The sequence below is a fragment of the Simochromis diagramma genome, unplaced genomic scaffold, assembly GCF_900408965.1.
Source record: "Simochromis diagramma unplaced genomic scaffold, fSimDia1.1 OVJJ01000567.1, whole genome shotgun sequence".
NCBI classification, from domain to species: domain Eukaryota; kingdom Metazoa; phylum Chordata; class Actinopteri; order Cichliformes; family Cichlidae; genus Simochromis; species Simochromis diagramma.
The window spans coordinates 170061-186077 of record NW_024386973.1 but is presented as its reverse complement, the minus strand read 5'-3'; the positions used below and the strand labels follow the sequence as shown (position 1 = coordinate 186077).

Below are 16017 nucleotides of genomic sequence, written 5' to 3'. Positions count from 1 at the left end.
ATGGCCCACATACGTAAGAATGAAGGCCCTTTGGTGGCCCTGATCTGGGCCACCAAAGGGCCATCATTCTTACGTATGTGGGCCATATGTAAGCACATTGTGTGGGCCAGATCCGGGCCATACCAATTTTGCTATGTGGGAAGGGGATGAGAGTCTTCTCGGCTTAGGCTGCTGCCCCTGCGACCCAGCCCCAGGTAAGCGGAAGAAGAAGAAACTGGATGGATGGATCGATGGGTGGATGGGTTTCAAAGTGATTTTGTTTGTGAGGGAGAGATGTGTTTCGAGTCATATCGAAATGTTATGAATTCTGAACTAAATCTGTTGTTTTAATCCTTCATGTTAAAAAAAAGAGACAAGGGGGCTCATTAAAATATGAATTTGATACTTTTGGATGCCAGTAGCTTAAAGTAGAGCATGTCTTTAAAAGGTCTAAAGGAAGCATAAATTTAATTCAAGTCTTGAGTTAAAACAGGAAAGTAGCTGCACACTAACCCTTCACAGTGACTATCCAGGATTTTACATGTTTTGTCAGATCTAGATCTTTTTCACTTACACCAAATGATGAAAACATTTGTTCACAGAGAGAGGAAGAGGAGTGGTGTTTGTGAGGAGGAGCAGCTGTCCTGCTGTGCTTTGTGTCAGGACATCCTGAAGGATCCAGTCTCTATCAGCTGTGGACACTGGTTCTGCAGACAGTGCATCTCCTCATACTGGGACCAGTCTGCTTCATCAGGAGACTCCTCCTGTCCCAAGTGTGGTAAAAGATCCAGAACCAAACCTGGACTGCAGGAGGCTTTAGATGAACATAAGATCAGTCTGAGGAGGAGATGTGAATGTGTGACTGAAGGAAGTGATGAAACTGGAAGTAGAACCCTCCTCAACAGGATCTACACTGAGCTCTACATCACAGAGGGACAGAGTGAAGAGGTTCATACCCAACATGAGGTGAGGCAGCTGGAGACAACTTCAAAAAAGACTTTTGATGACACTCCAATCAGGTGCCAGGACATCTTTAAAGCCTTACCTGACCAACAGAGACCCATCAGAGTGGTTCTGACCAACGGCGTGGCTGGTGTTGGAAAAACCTTCTCAGTGCAAAAGTTCACTCTGGACTGGGCAGAGGGCTTGGAGAACCAACATGTCAGTGTGGTGGTTCTGCTTTCATTCAGGGAGCTGAACCTGATCAGAGATGAGCAGTACAGTCTTCTGGAGCTGCTCCATGTTTTCCATCCAACATTACAGAAGGTCACAGCAGAGAAGCTGGCTGTCTCTCAGCTTTTGTTCATCTTTGACGGCCTGGATGAAAGCAGACTTTCATTGGATTTCACCAACAGGAAGCTGCTGTCTGATGTCACACAGAAGTCATCAGTCAGCCAGCTGCTGACAAACCTCATCCAGGGGAATCTGCTTCCCTCGGCTCTCGTCTGGATAACTTCCCGACCTGCAGCAGCCAATCAGATCCCTCCTACATGTGTTGACAGGCCAACAGAAGTACGAGGCTTCACTGACGCCCAGAAGGAGGAGTACTTCAGGAAGAGATTCAGTAATGAAGACCTGCCTAAAAAAATCATCTCCCACTTGAAGACATCCAGGAGCCTCCACATCATGTGTAGTATCCCAGTCTTCTGCTGGATCACTGCTACAGTTCTGGAGCACATGTTGACTACAGAGCAGAGAGGAGAGCTGCCCAAGACCCTGACTGACATGTACTCGCACTTCCTACTGGTTCAGACAAAGAGGAAGAAGAACAAGTACCACGAGGGACATGAGACGAGTCCACAGGAGCTGACGGAGGCTGACAGGGAAGTTCTTCTGAAGCTGGGGAGGCTGGCGTTTGAACATCTGGAGAAAGGAAACATCATGTTCTACCACGAAGACCTGGAGCAGTGTGGTCTGGATGTCACAGAGGCCTTGGTGTATGCAGGAGTTTGTACAGAGATCTTCAAAAGAGAGTTTGTGATCTTCCAGAAACCAGTCTACTGCTTTGTTCATCTGAGCATTCAGGAGTTTCTGGCTGCAGTCTACATGTTCCACTGTTTCACCAACAGGAAGACAGAGGTGTTGGAAGCCTTCCTTGGAGAAAAGTACAGTGGGTCATCTCTGGATGATTTCCTTAAACAAGCCATGGAAAAGTCCCTCCAGAGTAAAAATGGCCACCTGGACCTGTTTGTCCGCTTCCTTCATGGCCTCTGTCTGGAGTCCAACCAGAGACTCTTGGGAGGTCTGCTGGGTCAGACAGAGAACAGTCCAGAAACCATCCAGAGAGTCATCAACAACCTGAAGAAGATGAACAGTGATAAAATCTCTCCTGACAGAAGCATCAACATCTTCCACTGTCTGATGGAGATGAACGACCTCTCAGTACATCAGGAGATCCAAAAGTTCCTGAAGTCAGAGAACAGATCAGAGAGACTCTCTGAGATCCACTGCTCAGCTCTGGCCCACATATTGCAGATGTCAGAGGAGGTTCTGGATGAGTTGGACCTAATGAGGTACAACACATCATTGGAGGGACGACGTAGACTTATTCCGGTTGTGAGGAACTGCAGAAAAGCTCGGTGAGTCCAGATCTGATCATTAGCATTATTGATCATTGCTAATTAGTAGTTTAGTTAGTGTCAGGTTTCATGTTTCACCTCTCAGAGGGGAAGTCCAGATGCTTTTCTATCCAAGCTCCTTAGACAACTGCAGATGAGCTATGAAGTGAGCATTGAAAACTGCATTTCTCCGTAAATTTTCTGCAAAGTCAAAACTTATTGATACGTTAGTCTTTAATAATTTAATTTCAGGGCCTCTTTAGTACCAGGTTTTAGTACCCAATTCTACTCAGAAAAATAATTAGAAGTTTGCATCTCCAGCCTCTACCAAACCAAAAAAAATAAATAATTACTGCTAGAGTTGCAGTGCTGAAAACAAGCATATTCCAAGCCCGAGATGTGTATCTTTTACACGCCCTCTCCTTTAGAATCTTTGATCATCATCCACAAAGAGAACAAATGAGGGCCATAATGATCAATAGCACTGGCTAAAAGTGGATAAAAAAGTTGGAACAATAACACCTGTCCATTGTTGGCCTGTAGCCCATGGCCAGGTCTGACTGCATTCAGTCTTGATCTTCCAGTAGCTACAGGTCCCAGTAAATCCCCCCAGTACTCTATCTGTAGGCTGATCAGCTCCAAGTCCACAACATTTCACCAATGCCAGGTTATGACTGTTATCATTGGCAGGCCAATCATTTGAAATAGTAAATCAGCTATAACCCATTGTTTCCAGGTGGCTAATTTTTGAGGCATAGATAATAAAGCTAAATTTAAAAGGTATAAATCTCCTGATCCATCCACCTGTTCCAAATATGCACTCACTCCTTGTTTCAATTAAATGAACACTTTTGGTGTCACAGCAGCACAGCTGACTATGTGGTTTGCATCCATGAAACACTTGTTAGATTTTCTCTGCCAATGCCAAACAGCTTACTCTGGTATTTACTTTTTCCGCTGTCATTTCCTGGATTGAATGTTTGAAGAAACAATTGGCCCATTTCTGGGAAATTTAAAGCTCATTAGCATGCAGAAGAACCAAACACAACCACAACAGCCTGGCTCCACCTTATCCTGGTCACCAATTTGGTCACATACTACTGTGGCATAGCATTTGTTACAAGTCAGCCAATGTGGTTGTATTGGTTACTGGCATGGACAGCACACCCAAGCTGATTCCACATGTGTGCAATGAGGTTAAGGTTAGGACTGCGGACAGGTCTTCCTCTCCACTCCCAAACGTAGTCGCTGATAAACCCCACTCTGTGCGTGCGAGTGTTGTCATCTGGAGGATAGAGTCCAGGCCCAGACTGTGGAGATATGGGATTGCCACTGGTTCCAGTATCTCAGTATCTCTCTGCATTGAGATTTCCTCCAATAATGCAAAGCCTTATTTTTCCAGTGAGTAAGATTCTGCCCCACACCATCACACTGCTTCCACTGAAAGCTGTTACCCGATTGGTGCAGCAGTCAGCATAGTTTCTCCTTAACCAAATCATTTAAATATGGTATACTTGGAGCAGACATCAACTGACCACCGTAGCAGGGTTCATGCTCACAGGCACCAATCAAGAACCTGATTAGCAGCACCTGGGATACTAGAAGCTCAAAAGAAGAGTCAGTAACAGAATAAGCTGTTTGGCACTGGCATAGAAGATTTGGCAAGATTTTTTTCATGGTTGCAACCGACATACTCAAATCTGCTGCTCAACCCACAAATGGATTTTCTTTCATTTCCTAAGAAATAGGCCACATTTAGGGAAAGATAATCAGGATTTTCATGGTATAAGATCTATTGCCAAGAAGCAGTTATAGCAAAGGAATATTCTACCAACACAAATTTCCTTTTCTTTTGTGCTAAGTTTATATCCCATATGTTACTTTTTCTTTAGTCGGACATTTGTAATAAAGTGCTATTTTGTATTTTATCAGAATTTTAGAGCTCAGTCGTCAAATTGTTCACACACAATCACAGATGAGATGTTTGCATATTATGATGTTACCCTCTTTTACCTTCATATACATTCAGTCTGTGTTTATAATGGAGAGTTTCTGCTTTTATACTAACACATTTTATATTTTCTCAAACTGAAGACTGAATTCTTGTGGTCTCTCAGAGACTCACTGTGAAGTTGTGGCCTCAGCTCTCAAGTTAAACCCCTTCCATCTGATAGAGCTTGACATGAGTTACAATGACCTGCCGTGTCCAGGAGTGAAGCTTTTGTGTGCTGGTCTGGAGAGTCCAAACTGTCGACTGGAGACTCTGAGGTGAGTTCATTGACTGCAGCTGTTGTTATTTTTCTGTAGTTCAGATATTTGGTGGAAAGTTTGAAACTTATTTCTGTTCATATATGTTCAGGATGTGTCTGCTTTGGAAATGTTTCCTTACCAAAAGTAACTACGACCTGCAGAATCCAAAAGACCAAACAACTGTTTTTTTCTTTTGGCTCATTGTCAGGCTGTAGCAGGATTCATTTAATTACTGAGAGTCTTTAAAATCAGGTTTCTAAATCATCCTCACACAGCTTGAACCTCAGACTAAGGTACGGATTAGGATTGAGCCTGTAGTATAGATAGCTTTAGTAAATGCTATTGTGTGGAAAAATATGTGATGATAGTGTTACAGATGCTTGAAAGAATAACATCGCTAATTAGATTTTAATTTACATGATTTATTCTTTCAAATTTACTCAAACTGCTTTGGTTGTTACATTTGAGACAAAGTGAAACACATTCAGATAACTGTAATATTTATTATTTTAGTGCTCTGCACTGACAAAGAGGAAGTCATATATTGCAGTTGCTTGAGGTGTGGTTAGTGTCTGACCTGCATGGTGTTTGAGAAAATCACATTGATGAGAACATATCTTAATAGCTAATCAATGACTTACTAGTGTGTGTGTGTGTGTGTGTGTGTGTGTGTGTATTTTCTCTTCACTCAGACTGAAGGACTGCTGGTTGTCAGAGATCAGCTGTGCAACTCTGCTGTCAGTTCTGATGTCCAACCCCTCCCATCTGAAGCATCTGGACCTGAGTGACAATATCAGCCTGCAGGATTCAGGAGTGAAGCTGCTGTGTGGTTTTCTGGAGAGTCCACATTGTCAACTGGAAACTCTGAGGTCAGACACCAAATTTTAGTTGGGTGCTAAGATGCATATGATTTGGAAGTTGTAGTGACACTAAAATGCAGATATAAAACAATGATCGGTATACAATGAAAGTATGTCTCATGCGTGCTTTCAAAAAGACAAGCATCATTGTCAATTCAGTTCTGGATTTAACAGGAAGCCAATGAAGGGAAGCCAATACAGGAGAAATCTGCTCTCTCTTTCTAGTCCCTGTCAGGACTCTTGCTGCAGCATTTTGGATTAACTGAAGGCTTTTCAAGGAGTTTTTAGGACTTCCTGATAATAATGAATTACAGTCGTCCAGCCTGGAAGTAATAAATGCATGAACTAGTTTTTCAGCGTCACTCTGAGACAGGATATTTCTAACTTTAGAGATGTTGCACAAATGGAAGAAAGCAGTCTTACATATTTGTTTAATATGTGCATTGAAGGACATGTCCTGGTCAAACATGACTCCAAGGTTCCTCACAGTGTTACTGGAGGCCAAGGTAATGCCATCCAGAGTAAGAATCTGCTTAGATACCATATTTCTAAGATTTTCAGGGCCGAGTACAATAACCTCAGTTTGTTCTGAATTAAAAAGCAGAAAGTTAGCGGCCATCCAGGTTTTCATGTCTTTAAGACATTCATGCAGTTTAACTAATAGGGGTGTGTTATCTGCCTTCATGGACAGAGTTGGGTGTCATCAGCATAGCAGTGAAAATGTATGCTATGTACAGTACCTGGTACAAGTGATTCCAAAAACTCTGTACAGTTTTGATTACTGGTTGAACCTCTATCTATCTGTTTAACTTTTCATTAATATTGAGTCAGGTTAAACTTTATTAATCCCAAACTGTCAAAAATCCTGTGTTCCTTAAATTTAAGATAAAAACAAACTCATTCGAATACCTCTATAAAGTTCATACTCCAATTATTGGTCACCTCAGAGAGATGAGGTCATGTGGTCAGGTTTGTTTGGAGTCTGACCTTCTTCCTGTTTATGTCTAAAGTTTGATTCAATCTTAATGTTAACAGAAGGCTTGATGATGATTCATGATAATAAGTCTGTTGATTTAAAAAAAAATAACCTCACTGATGAGGACATCAAAAAATGAAACTTAAACTTAAATATCTACATCTTTTTTTCTTCATTCAGAATGACAAACTGCCGATTGTCAGAGGTCAGCTGTGATTACCTGAACTCAGCTCTGAAGTCCAACCCCTCCCATCTGAGAGAACTGGACCTGAGCAGCAACTACGACCTGCAGGATTCAGGACTGAAGCAGTTGTGTGTTTTTTTGGAGAGTCCACACTGTATACTGGAGACTTTAAGGTCAGCACCATGTTTTAGTTGTGCTGAGATAAACATGTGAAGAAGAAGAAGTCCAAATTAAGTTTGTTTCAAAGCTGAATATCTGAGCTTCAATGAGGTTTAAATTTCAGTGTGTGTTTATGGGTCTTTAACATAATTTAATGGATTCTTATAAATTTAGTATTTGTAATTCAGATAATTCTTGCAAAGAATTACTGCAATCTAAGAATGGCCAGAAACTGCAGGTTTCTTTCTGCATCTTATTTCTAACATTAATTCAAATCTTCATTATCTCACTTTCACTTGACACTATACACAGTACAGTTGTGTGTCATTTAATTTAATACAGTGGTACTGTGTCATGTTTAACCGCCAATCAGAGCCAAGGATCAGACACTGACAGCCGTTGACAGGTTCAACAGGTTTCTTGAACAGGTAGACAGTCCTCTGCTTGTTCTCCATGCGCCAATTCTTATCTACCAATCTGAGAAACACAGCCTTTATTGATTTCCAGGCGCAATGCCAGTGTCGCAGATGGTGTTGCAGCAGATGGGACCACTTCACCATCTTGACTGGAAATTACAGTCAAGATGGTAATTTAAAGAAACTTCAAATGTAAATAAACTGTTAGCAGAAGAGCTGAGGGTGTTGTGTGCATACTCAATCCAAGTTAGATGGGAGCTCAAGGTGACTGAGTTTGAAGATACTTCACATCATAAGACTGTTTCTACCTACTGGTTTGGCCAGGACTCACTCCAACAATTTATTTACCAGGATGCAAACCTGACGTTAAGCTCACCTTTGCCCCTAAAGCTTCACATGTCAAACACAGTAAGAGAAGCTGAAACACAGATGTGAGGAGCAGATGTTCATCAGATTATGATGTCACTCTGTTTTATCTTCATATACATTCAGTCTGTGTTTCTAATGCAGATTTTCTGCTGTTATAAAAACACATTTTATATTTTCTCTAACCACAGACTGGCTGGTTGTGGACTCTCAGAAGCTCACTGTGACAATGTGGCCTCAGCTCTGAAGTCCAAATCCTCCCATCTGACAGAGCTGAACATGAGTTACAATAAGCTGCATGATTCAGGAGTGAAGTGTTTGTCTGCTGGACTGGAGAGTCCAAACTGTCGACTGGAGACTCTGAGGTCAGTCCACTGACTGGTTCTTACTATATTTCAAATCTTTATGTTTGAAACTTTTTTTTACATGTTTTATTCTTAAATTAGATTGGAGTACTGCTGGTTGTCAGAGGTCAGCTGTGCTTCTCTAGTCTCAGCCTTAAAGTCCAGCCTGTCCCATCTGAAACATCTGGACCTGAGTAACAACACTGACGTGCAGGATTCAGGAGTGAAGCATCTGTGTGGTTTTCTAGAGAGCCCAGGATGTAAACTTGAAAGTCTGAGGTCAGTCAGCATGTTTTAGTTGTGCTGAGATGAATATGATGTGAAAGTTGTGCTGACACTAAACTGCAGACATCAGGCTGATATTATACTGATCCACACTGAGGATCTTCATGGTAAAGTCTGTTTTCTTCTTCTCTGGTTTAGTCCATTGACTGCAGCAGAACAATGTTCACATTTCAAACCTTCAAAGAAGAAGAAAAATCATCCACTGCACAATTCACTCTGAAACGCTAAAATACTCCATTCTACCTTAAAATCTAGCTGACATTTAAATAAAAACCAAAATCTTTTGTACAAAATCTGAGTGAAACAAATAAAAGTTCAGTAGTATGGCATCATGTGAAGATTATATAGTTCTAGATTTTTAACCTTCTTCGTGTTTCAACAGATAATGAAACACTGAATGACTTCAAGCTGAAACTTACTAATGAACTATTTTTTTTCTTCTTCAGATTGGAAAACTGTGGTTTGTCAAAGATTGCCTGTGATTATCTGGTATCAGCTTTGAAATCCTCCTATCTGAGACAGCTGTACATGAGAAGAAACAACCTTCAGGATTCAGATGTGAAGCAGCTGTCTGATCTGGTGGAGAGCCCACACTGTAGACTGGAGACTCTGAGGTAAATAAATTGTTGGAGTGAGTCCATGGTACTTTCAGCAGTACTATAATTAACACAGTGAAGAATTAAAGCAAAACTCCAGTGTTTCCTGTAAATTTACAGCTTTCTCAGTACCTCTTCTCTCAGTGAAGCCTATGAGACAAGAACACAAAGAGAACAATGACTGTTTTTATTGTGTTCATGTCTACACGAAATACATTCGAAATCCAACTGACATTACAGATTTATAGAGACGTTGGTCCTCACTCATCAAACTGTGGGAGGATTAAATCTGATCTCACACTTTGTTTTCTCATTTCAAAACTAAACACCTGGTCAGTTTCATTTTTGTCACAGCCCTGAAATCAGAGAACTGTCATTAAATGTATTATCCATGTGACATTTACAGACCAGAAGCTCCGACATCCATGAATCACATTTGTACATGTGTCTTTCTTTCAGTACATTCGGTCATGTTTATTAGTCCAATGACATTTCAGAAACAGACAACCATCTTAAGTCTTTGTCTTTATCTGATGAGCATTAGTAAAAATAATAGTCTTATGTCCTGTTACATATCACAGAGGCTGCGACTGAAAACTGTGATATTAATCTAATAGAATAATAATTACACTGTCATGACTTGATGATAAAGACATGATACTGAGTTAAATGTTGATTTACACAGTTAACATTTCAGCCAGAATTTTTCCAGCTTCAAATAGGCTGGACTTGAATGATGAAGGCTGGAATCTGGGGTAGATTTTTAAGCTAATACTCCAAAAGAAGTCAGGTTAAGTAAAAACAGATAATGGAAAAATATCCTGGGTATGTTGAACTTAATTCATAGTGCAAACCTGAGCCACCTTGTTGCCCTGAATGGGACTAAAGTCCCTGCTGCTCTTTATACTGGATGTAACTCCCTCCAAGTAGAATGACAGACACAAGGTGTTCTTGACTCCTACTGGCATTTATTAGATGCCATGAGAACTGTACAAAACTGTACAAAGCAACATAAAATAATCAATTTTCACATTAAGGCGTTGTCATAGCGAGTAAACATTAAAACATATTATTCACCAACACAAAACATCCACAATCAGTTCATTTGACCTTTACAAAATGACGACTGTATTACACATAAATAACATAAACTCGACAGGTCTGTCACAAATAAACATCTTATTTTCATACCAGCACATAAAATACTAATTACATGCTCCATTGGCCGCATTAACTTGAAGAGGTTAATAAAAACACCCTCTGTACCCAAACCTTGCTGCACACATCCCCAAATGTCTATCCACAGACTGAGAAAGGAAAGATGCTGCCCTCTACCGAGTGTGGCATGTAAAATATTGTCAAACCTAAACAACAGATTGAACATTGGTTCCATCCTGGACACATTATGTAGAACCTTTAAATGCGTGTTTAAAAACAACAATGGATTTATTAAACATAAATTATTTTAAATTGTAAGTCAAAACCATGAAATTAACTTAAACTGCATAACTGCCACTTGTTATCCCCTCTGCTCTTTCTCTTCTCTCTGCAGGTGGAAATGATAAATAAGGTGGTGCATGTGCAGAATGAGGATGGGCAGTGTCCTGATGGTGCAGAGAGGCTGAATCACCTGCAGCATGTGTATAGAAACACTCTGGACTGGGCCAGGTGTCTAAGAGGTGGAGTAGAGACGAGAGTGATTAGAGCAGCTTTTAGTCTGTGTTTAATGACGCTAACAGAGAGAAAGAGTCAGGCTGAAGAGAGCTGTTAAATTCACAAACCCTCCAATCTCACTGTACTGTTGGGGGGAGGTGACTGTTATCACTGCACTTTCGTGGTCCCACTGAGGTCTTGGTTCATTTCTGTCTCACTGTTCTAGAGTTTTTCAGGTTTTGTTTGTGAACCTTTGGTTTCCTGTTGTTATTTCTTGTATTATTTTCATATATTGTGAGAAGTAGTTAATGTGATTTGGGGTCTATAATAACGATAATGTGATCATTTTATTTTATGGGTATTCTAATGATTGTCCAGTTCTGTAACCTAGTGTTTGGTTCATGTGTTGTCTTTTATTATTGCTCCCTCTTTGATGTTGCTGCTTGTATTCTGTGTAGTTTCCAAGCTGTTCAGTTGGATCTCCATTCAGCAGGTCTTTTGCTATGCCTTTTAATCTCTATGAAACAAATTTGACTTTGAACAGAATATTTCATCAGTCATCATCATCACACTGTAATGATCATAGTGTTTGTATTTTCCCTGTCTCTTCCACAGCCGAGTGGATCAAACTTTGCCTAGGGCTCCGTGCCTGCAAATATCTAAATTTAGTATACAAATATTTTATACAAACCCCACAATCACGTGTGTGTGTATGTATGTGAGCACTGAATAAAGTCTAACACTTTATGTTCTTTTTACTTGAGTTTTGCTCTTTAAAGAAAAAAGACTGAACTTTGAGCAGGTTACAGTTTCTTTCTTTGATTCCCGTCAAAAGTTCCTTGGAGGATATTGAAGCTGGACTTCAGTGAAGTTTAATGCGAGATGGAACGACTTCAGAGAGAACAGTGACCCCACACATAATAATAATAATAACGGCACATGAGATTCTTTGCTTTTTGCGGATGATGTGGTTCTGTTGGCTTCATCGGGTGGGGGCCTCCAGCTCGCACTGGAACGGTTCGCAGCCGAGTGTGAAGCAGCGGGAATGAGGATTAGAACCTCCAAATCTGAGGCCATGGTTCTCAGCCGGAAAAGGGTGGAGTGCCCACTCCGGGTCGGAGATGAGTTCCTGCCCGAAGTGGAGGAGTTCAAGTATCTCGGGGTCTTGTTCGCGAGTGATGGGAGAAGGAAGCAGCGTAAATAAGCTTCCTCCGAAGGGTGGCCGGCCTCTCCCTTAGAGATAGGGTGAGAAGTTCGGCCATCCGGGAGGGGCTCAGAGTAGAGCCGCTGCTGCTCCACATCGAAAGGAGCCAGCTGAGGTGGTTCGGGCATCTGATGAGGATGCCTCCTGGGCGCCTCCTGGGTGAGGTGTTCCGGGCATGTCCCACCAGGAGGAGGCCCCGGGGCAGACCCAGGACACGCTGGAGAGATTATATCTCTCGGCTGGCCTGGGAACGCCTTGGTGTTCCCCCGGATAAGCTGGAGGAGGTGGCTGGGGAGATGGAGGTCTGGGCCTCTCTGCTTAGGCTGCTGCCCCAGCAACCCGGCCTCGGATAAAGCGGATGAAGATGGATGGAGATTCTTTGATGAATACATATGACAGCACAGATCCAGTTTCACTCAAGTTTTTTTGTTTTTTTGCTCAAACATCCTTTATTGTAAATATCCATTGTTTTTACAGTTAGATTGTAGCAGTGTTGAATATTTTAGTATTAGCTAATTTCATTTTGCTGATCATTATCATGGGCCTACTTTGAGCGAGTGTCCACATGTTCTTCAGTGTCTCATTATTTTGAGACCCTAGGTGTCAAACTTATAGTACCATATCACCCATTAGAGCTCTTCTTTCTCACACTGCCAACTTACTTGTAGTTATTAGACGTTTTAGCGCTTTCAGACACCGCTCATGTGGAACGAGCTGCCAGGATGGATTCAGGGGATGGTTAGAGATTCGACTTTAAACTTTCTTTCAGGATGAGTGATAACACAAAATAATTATTTTCCAAACGCATGCAGTTGGTGGGGTTAGGTTCACTGGTGGTTCTTGCCCATAGCTGTGAATGGTTAGCCCTGCATCAGAGTGACGACCTGTCCAGGATGTACCCGCCTCTCACCCTGTGGAAGCTGGGATGTCTTCACTCAGGAAGCCATTGAAGAGGTGCGGGCCACTCAGGACAAGGAAAAATGACAGACACGGCGTTCACAGTCACAAGGCTTTTATTTCTCACAACAAAGCTACTCAAATAAGGTTTGATCATTGCAGGAGAGAATCCTTCTGCCACTGTTTCTTTTTACTCGCAGGGAGAGGATCCCTGAAGACCAGGATACAAAGGAAGTGTGTTCCAGAAGGAAGAGGACCAGCTCTGAGGAAGCAGGTAAGCTGTAAAGGTGAGTAACGCCCTCCTCAGGTAGGGGAGGTGATGCTGGGAACAGGGAGACAAAAGCATTAGCAGGAGCAGACTATCAGGTTTAGACTGGATGCTCGAGCTGGTCCTTAACTACCTGTGTTTAATGAGGATGATGAAGGGCGGGAATCATGACTCCACCCCTGGATGATGGAGGAAACGCCTGCTCTGGACTCAGAGGGGGTCACAGAATCCACAACAAACCAGCACAGAACACGACAGAGACAAGGTCCCCATTCATCAGCCGGATCATTTACATGTTTCATGCAGGGACATGTGCCAGTGTCTCTGGAGTGAAAATAATATAACTGATAATCAAGTGACTGTTAGAGTGGAGACACAACATGGCAGCTGTCATCACACTCCATAAAAGATCAAAAACTGAAATTAAACTTTGAAAAATCAATGTCACGAAAAGCTCATATTTTACATGTAGGTCTTTCAGATGTATTAAATAAAGTTTTAGTTTACATTTTTTATGAAAACCCAGCAATGTTTACTCAGTGAACCCTGATCTGCGAGAGGCAAAGAACACCACTCACTCAATATTGGCTGAAATAGCAGTGAGGTTAATCACATAGAAGCAACATGTACAGGAATGGTTTGGTTTCTGTTCTCTTCTTATGATCTTTTAGTTTGAAGTTTTCTCAGAGTCTTTCCTGTCCATCCATCATATTCATCATGGTTACATTCCTCCATCCATCCACTTTCCACTGCTTGTCAGCATCCAGATGTTGGGGCAGCAGACATGCCCAGACCTTCCTCTCCATTTCCACCACTTCCAGCTCTTCCACAGGAATAATGTTATATTCCTAATCCAGCCAAGAGACTCCCCACTGCTTCCTGGGTATAAACAGTCAGATGACACAAGCACGTCTGGATCCTTCCAATATGGAGTAGTAGCTGCTCAGGTTGTTATTTTATCTCTTAAGTGGTGAACATACTCTGACACTTAGAGATGGAGACAACACAACATGTGTGCACGGTCACAGAGCTGGCAGGCATGAGGATATCGGCTCAGATCCATAAGTCACTTGGACTTCAGGAGACTCTGGCAGATGTTGGGGAAACTAACACCCACATTAGGCTGAGCTCGACTCCCTTATTATTGTGATACCCACAGTTTATGCCCATAGGTGAGGGCAGGAATATATTTATATCATCTCTTTGTATTAAGGTCTCAACCTTACACTACAAAACACCTTCCACCTGAGGCAACACCTTATTCTGAGACCACACTGAGCATTCCCACGTTTTCCACCTACGAACTCGAAAAGATTGGTGCTGACATTTGTGGAATTTTGCTCTAAATAAACCTTAGAGATAAATATCTTGCAGATATTTAACTTCATTCAGTGTCAAACAAGAAAACAGCGAATGTAACCTGTTAGCAGGTCAGCTAAAGAAAACTGAATTCACACCCGAGTTCACATCTAACCACAGTTAAAGCCAAACCGAGTCACATCACATATACAGACATTCAGTGTGGTTCTCTATGGAGGCTGAAGGCTGTCAAAGGTCATAATTTACATGATATGTCTCCAAATGAGTTCAAGCACAGAGAAATTAGCTGATTAATTCTAAACACTACTGCCTTAAAAAGCAGTTGTTGTTGTTTTTAACTCAAAGCCTTCTACGCTACAAGACACATTCATGTAGTACTTTATGCTTTCCACCACTACAGCCAGTTTACACCTATGTCACAGAGAGGCTCCAGCCAAACAGGGACTCGAATGTCAAGCCATCATCTATGAGGGGCCCTCAGTAACCGATGCACCACAACAATGACAATAACTCAGCATTGTAGATAAAACTTGGGTTGATTTTTTGGAATATTCAAACTAAAAACAACCCGTTCAGCACTGTGAGCTGTAAAAGTTGGATCTAAATTTGATAGATTGAAAAGTTTTTCTGTCTGGACGCTCGAGACTCACTCCAAACTGCTCCCACTCTGGTCAGATGCTCTTTATTGTTCATTGTTGGGCACATCTTCATCATCCATGTTCCTCTAACACATTAAAGTCCTGATCATCATCGTTTCCATAAATATGAAAACTATTTATTCTCTTGAAAAGGAAAAGCTGACAAAGGTTCAGTACCTGCAGACAGCCTCTCAACTTCCATAAATTTACACTATCAACAGTGATACACAGACACGAGCAGTAGTGGTTAACAGGAAATCATGATTTGGCTCATTCTTGTCAAGTAAAGCAAAGAATTCACAACTTTATACACTTTATACAATAAAAGTTCATTCAGAGTATTTCAAGTCAAACAGAAGGTTTTAGTCAGACTGAGACTGTTAAAGAAACTCGTTCAGGAGCTGCAGAGCTTAAACCAAGTCCTTTGGTCCTACCAGTCAAACAAACTTGCAAACATCAATTGTGAGTCTGAGGCTGTCGGTCTGGATGAAGTGCTGCCTCTGCTCGAGTCAGTGTTTCCTGAAGAACTGACTGTAAAACAATTAATTCCTGTGGGCAGCTTGAATGAAAGTAGAGCACAGCTTCAGTCTGACAGCCCGAGTGCTGCTGTCCCCTAGCGGACAGGAGCATGTAGAGCGCCGCCCACGCCCAGATACTCGAGGTTCTCTGCTGCTGGGAGGAACAGATGGTTCTCGGCTAACGTTGCATCTGTAATGGTCTGAGGCAGGAAGTCAGCCTGGTAGTCTGGATTATCAAGGCTGTGACTGGTCACCAGAGGGCGCAGTTTGAAGGACGCGTTCAGGTATTCAGGTCCATAGGGCACTTGGGAGGTGTTCAGATCCTCCAGCGGGTGGGGAAGTGGGCCCCAGCCCAGGCTCAGGTCCTCATAATTAGGGTTTAAAACCTTGGAGAGCCGGCTGCTCTGGCTGGTCTCACTCACACTCTGGTTCATGTACTCTGGAAGACAGAGCAGGAAAATGCTGTTTAGGTATTAATTAATTTTCTGTCATGAAGACAGTTTGCTGTCTGGCTATTAATTGATTTACATCTCCTAATTATTTGTC

At 41.9% G+C, this 16017-nt stretch overlaps 2 protein-coding genes across 3 annotated transcripts in view; one reads left to right on the top strand and one right to left on the bottom strand.

Moving 5' to 3' along the window:
• LOC120738309 (NACHT, LRR and PYD domains-containing protein 12-like) lies at positions 1 to 11384 on the top strand. Its single transcript, XM_040039497.1, has 10 exons — positions 1 to 73; positions 168 to 250; positions 1276 to 2558; positions 4632 to 4805; positions 5480 to 5656; positions 6804 to 6980; positions 7940 to 8113; positions 8195 to 8371; positions 8824 to 8991; positions 10526 to 11384. Exons 1-10 carry the CDS (start codon positions 1 to 3, stop codon positions 10533 to 10535), a joined length of 2496 nt encoding a protein of 831 aa, XP_039895431.1. The 3' UTR covers positions 10536 to 11384.
• A 1441-nt stretch (positions 11385 to 12825) lies between these two features.
• Positions 12826 to 16017, bottom strand: part of LOC120738288 (melanoma receptor tyrosine-protein kinase-like) — a 41530-nt gene continuing 38338 nt past the window's right edge. The window contains exons 27-28 of one of the 2 annotated variants that reach the window (XR_005696929.1): positions 13129 to 15910; positions 12826 to 13049 (exon numbers count right to left, since the gene is read on the bottom strand). Coding sequence is in view for 1 of the 2 variants with exons in the window: in XM_040039477.1 (XP_039895411.1) it covers positions 15567 to 15910 (344 nt within the window). In the remaining variant the exon portion in view is untranslated. Of the gene's footprint in view, positions 15911 to 16017 lie in introns of both variants that reach the window. The other variant, XM_040039477.1, reaches the window with a different exon arrangement.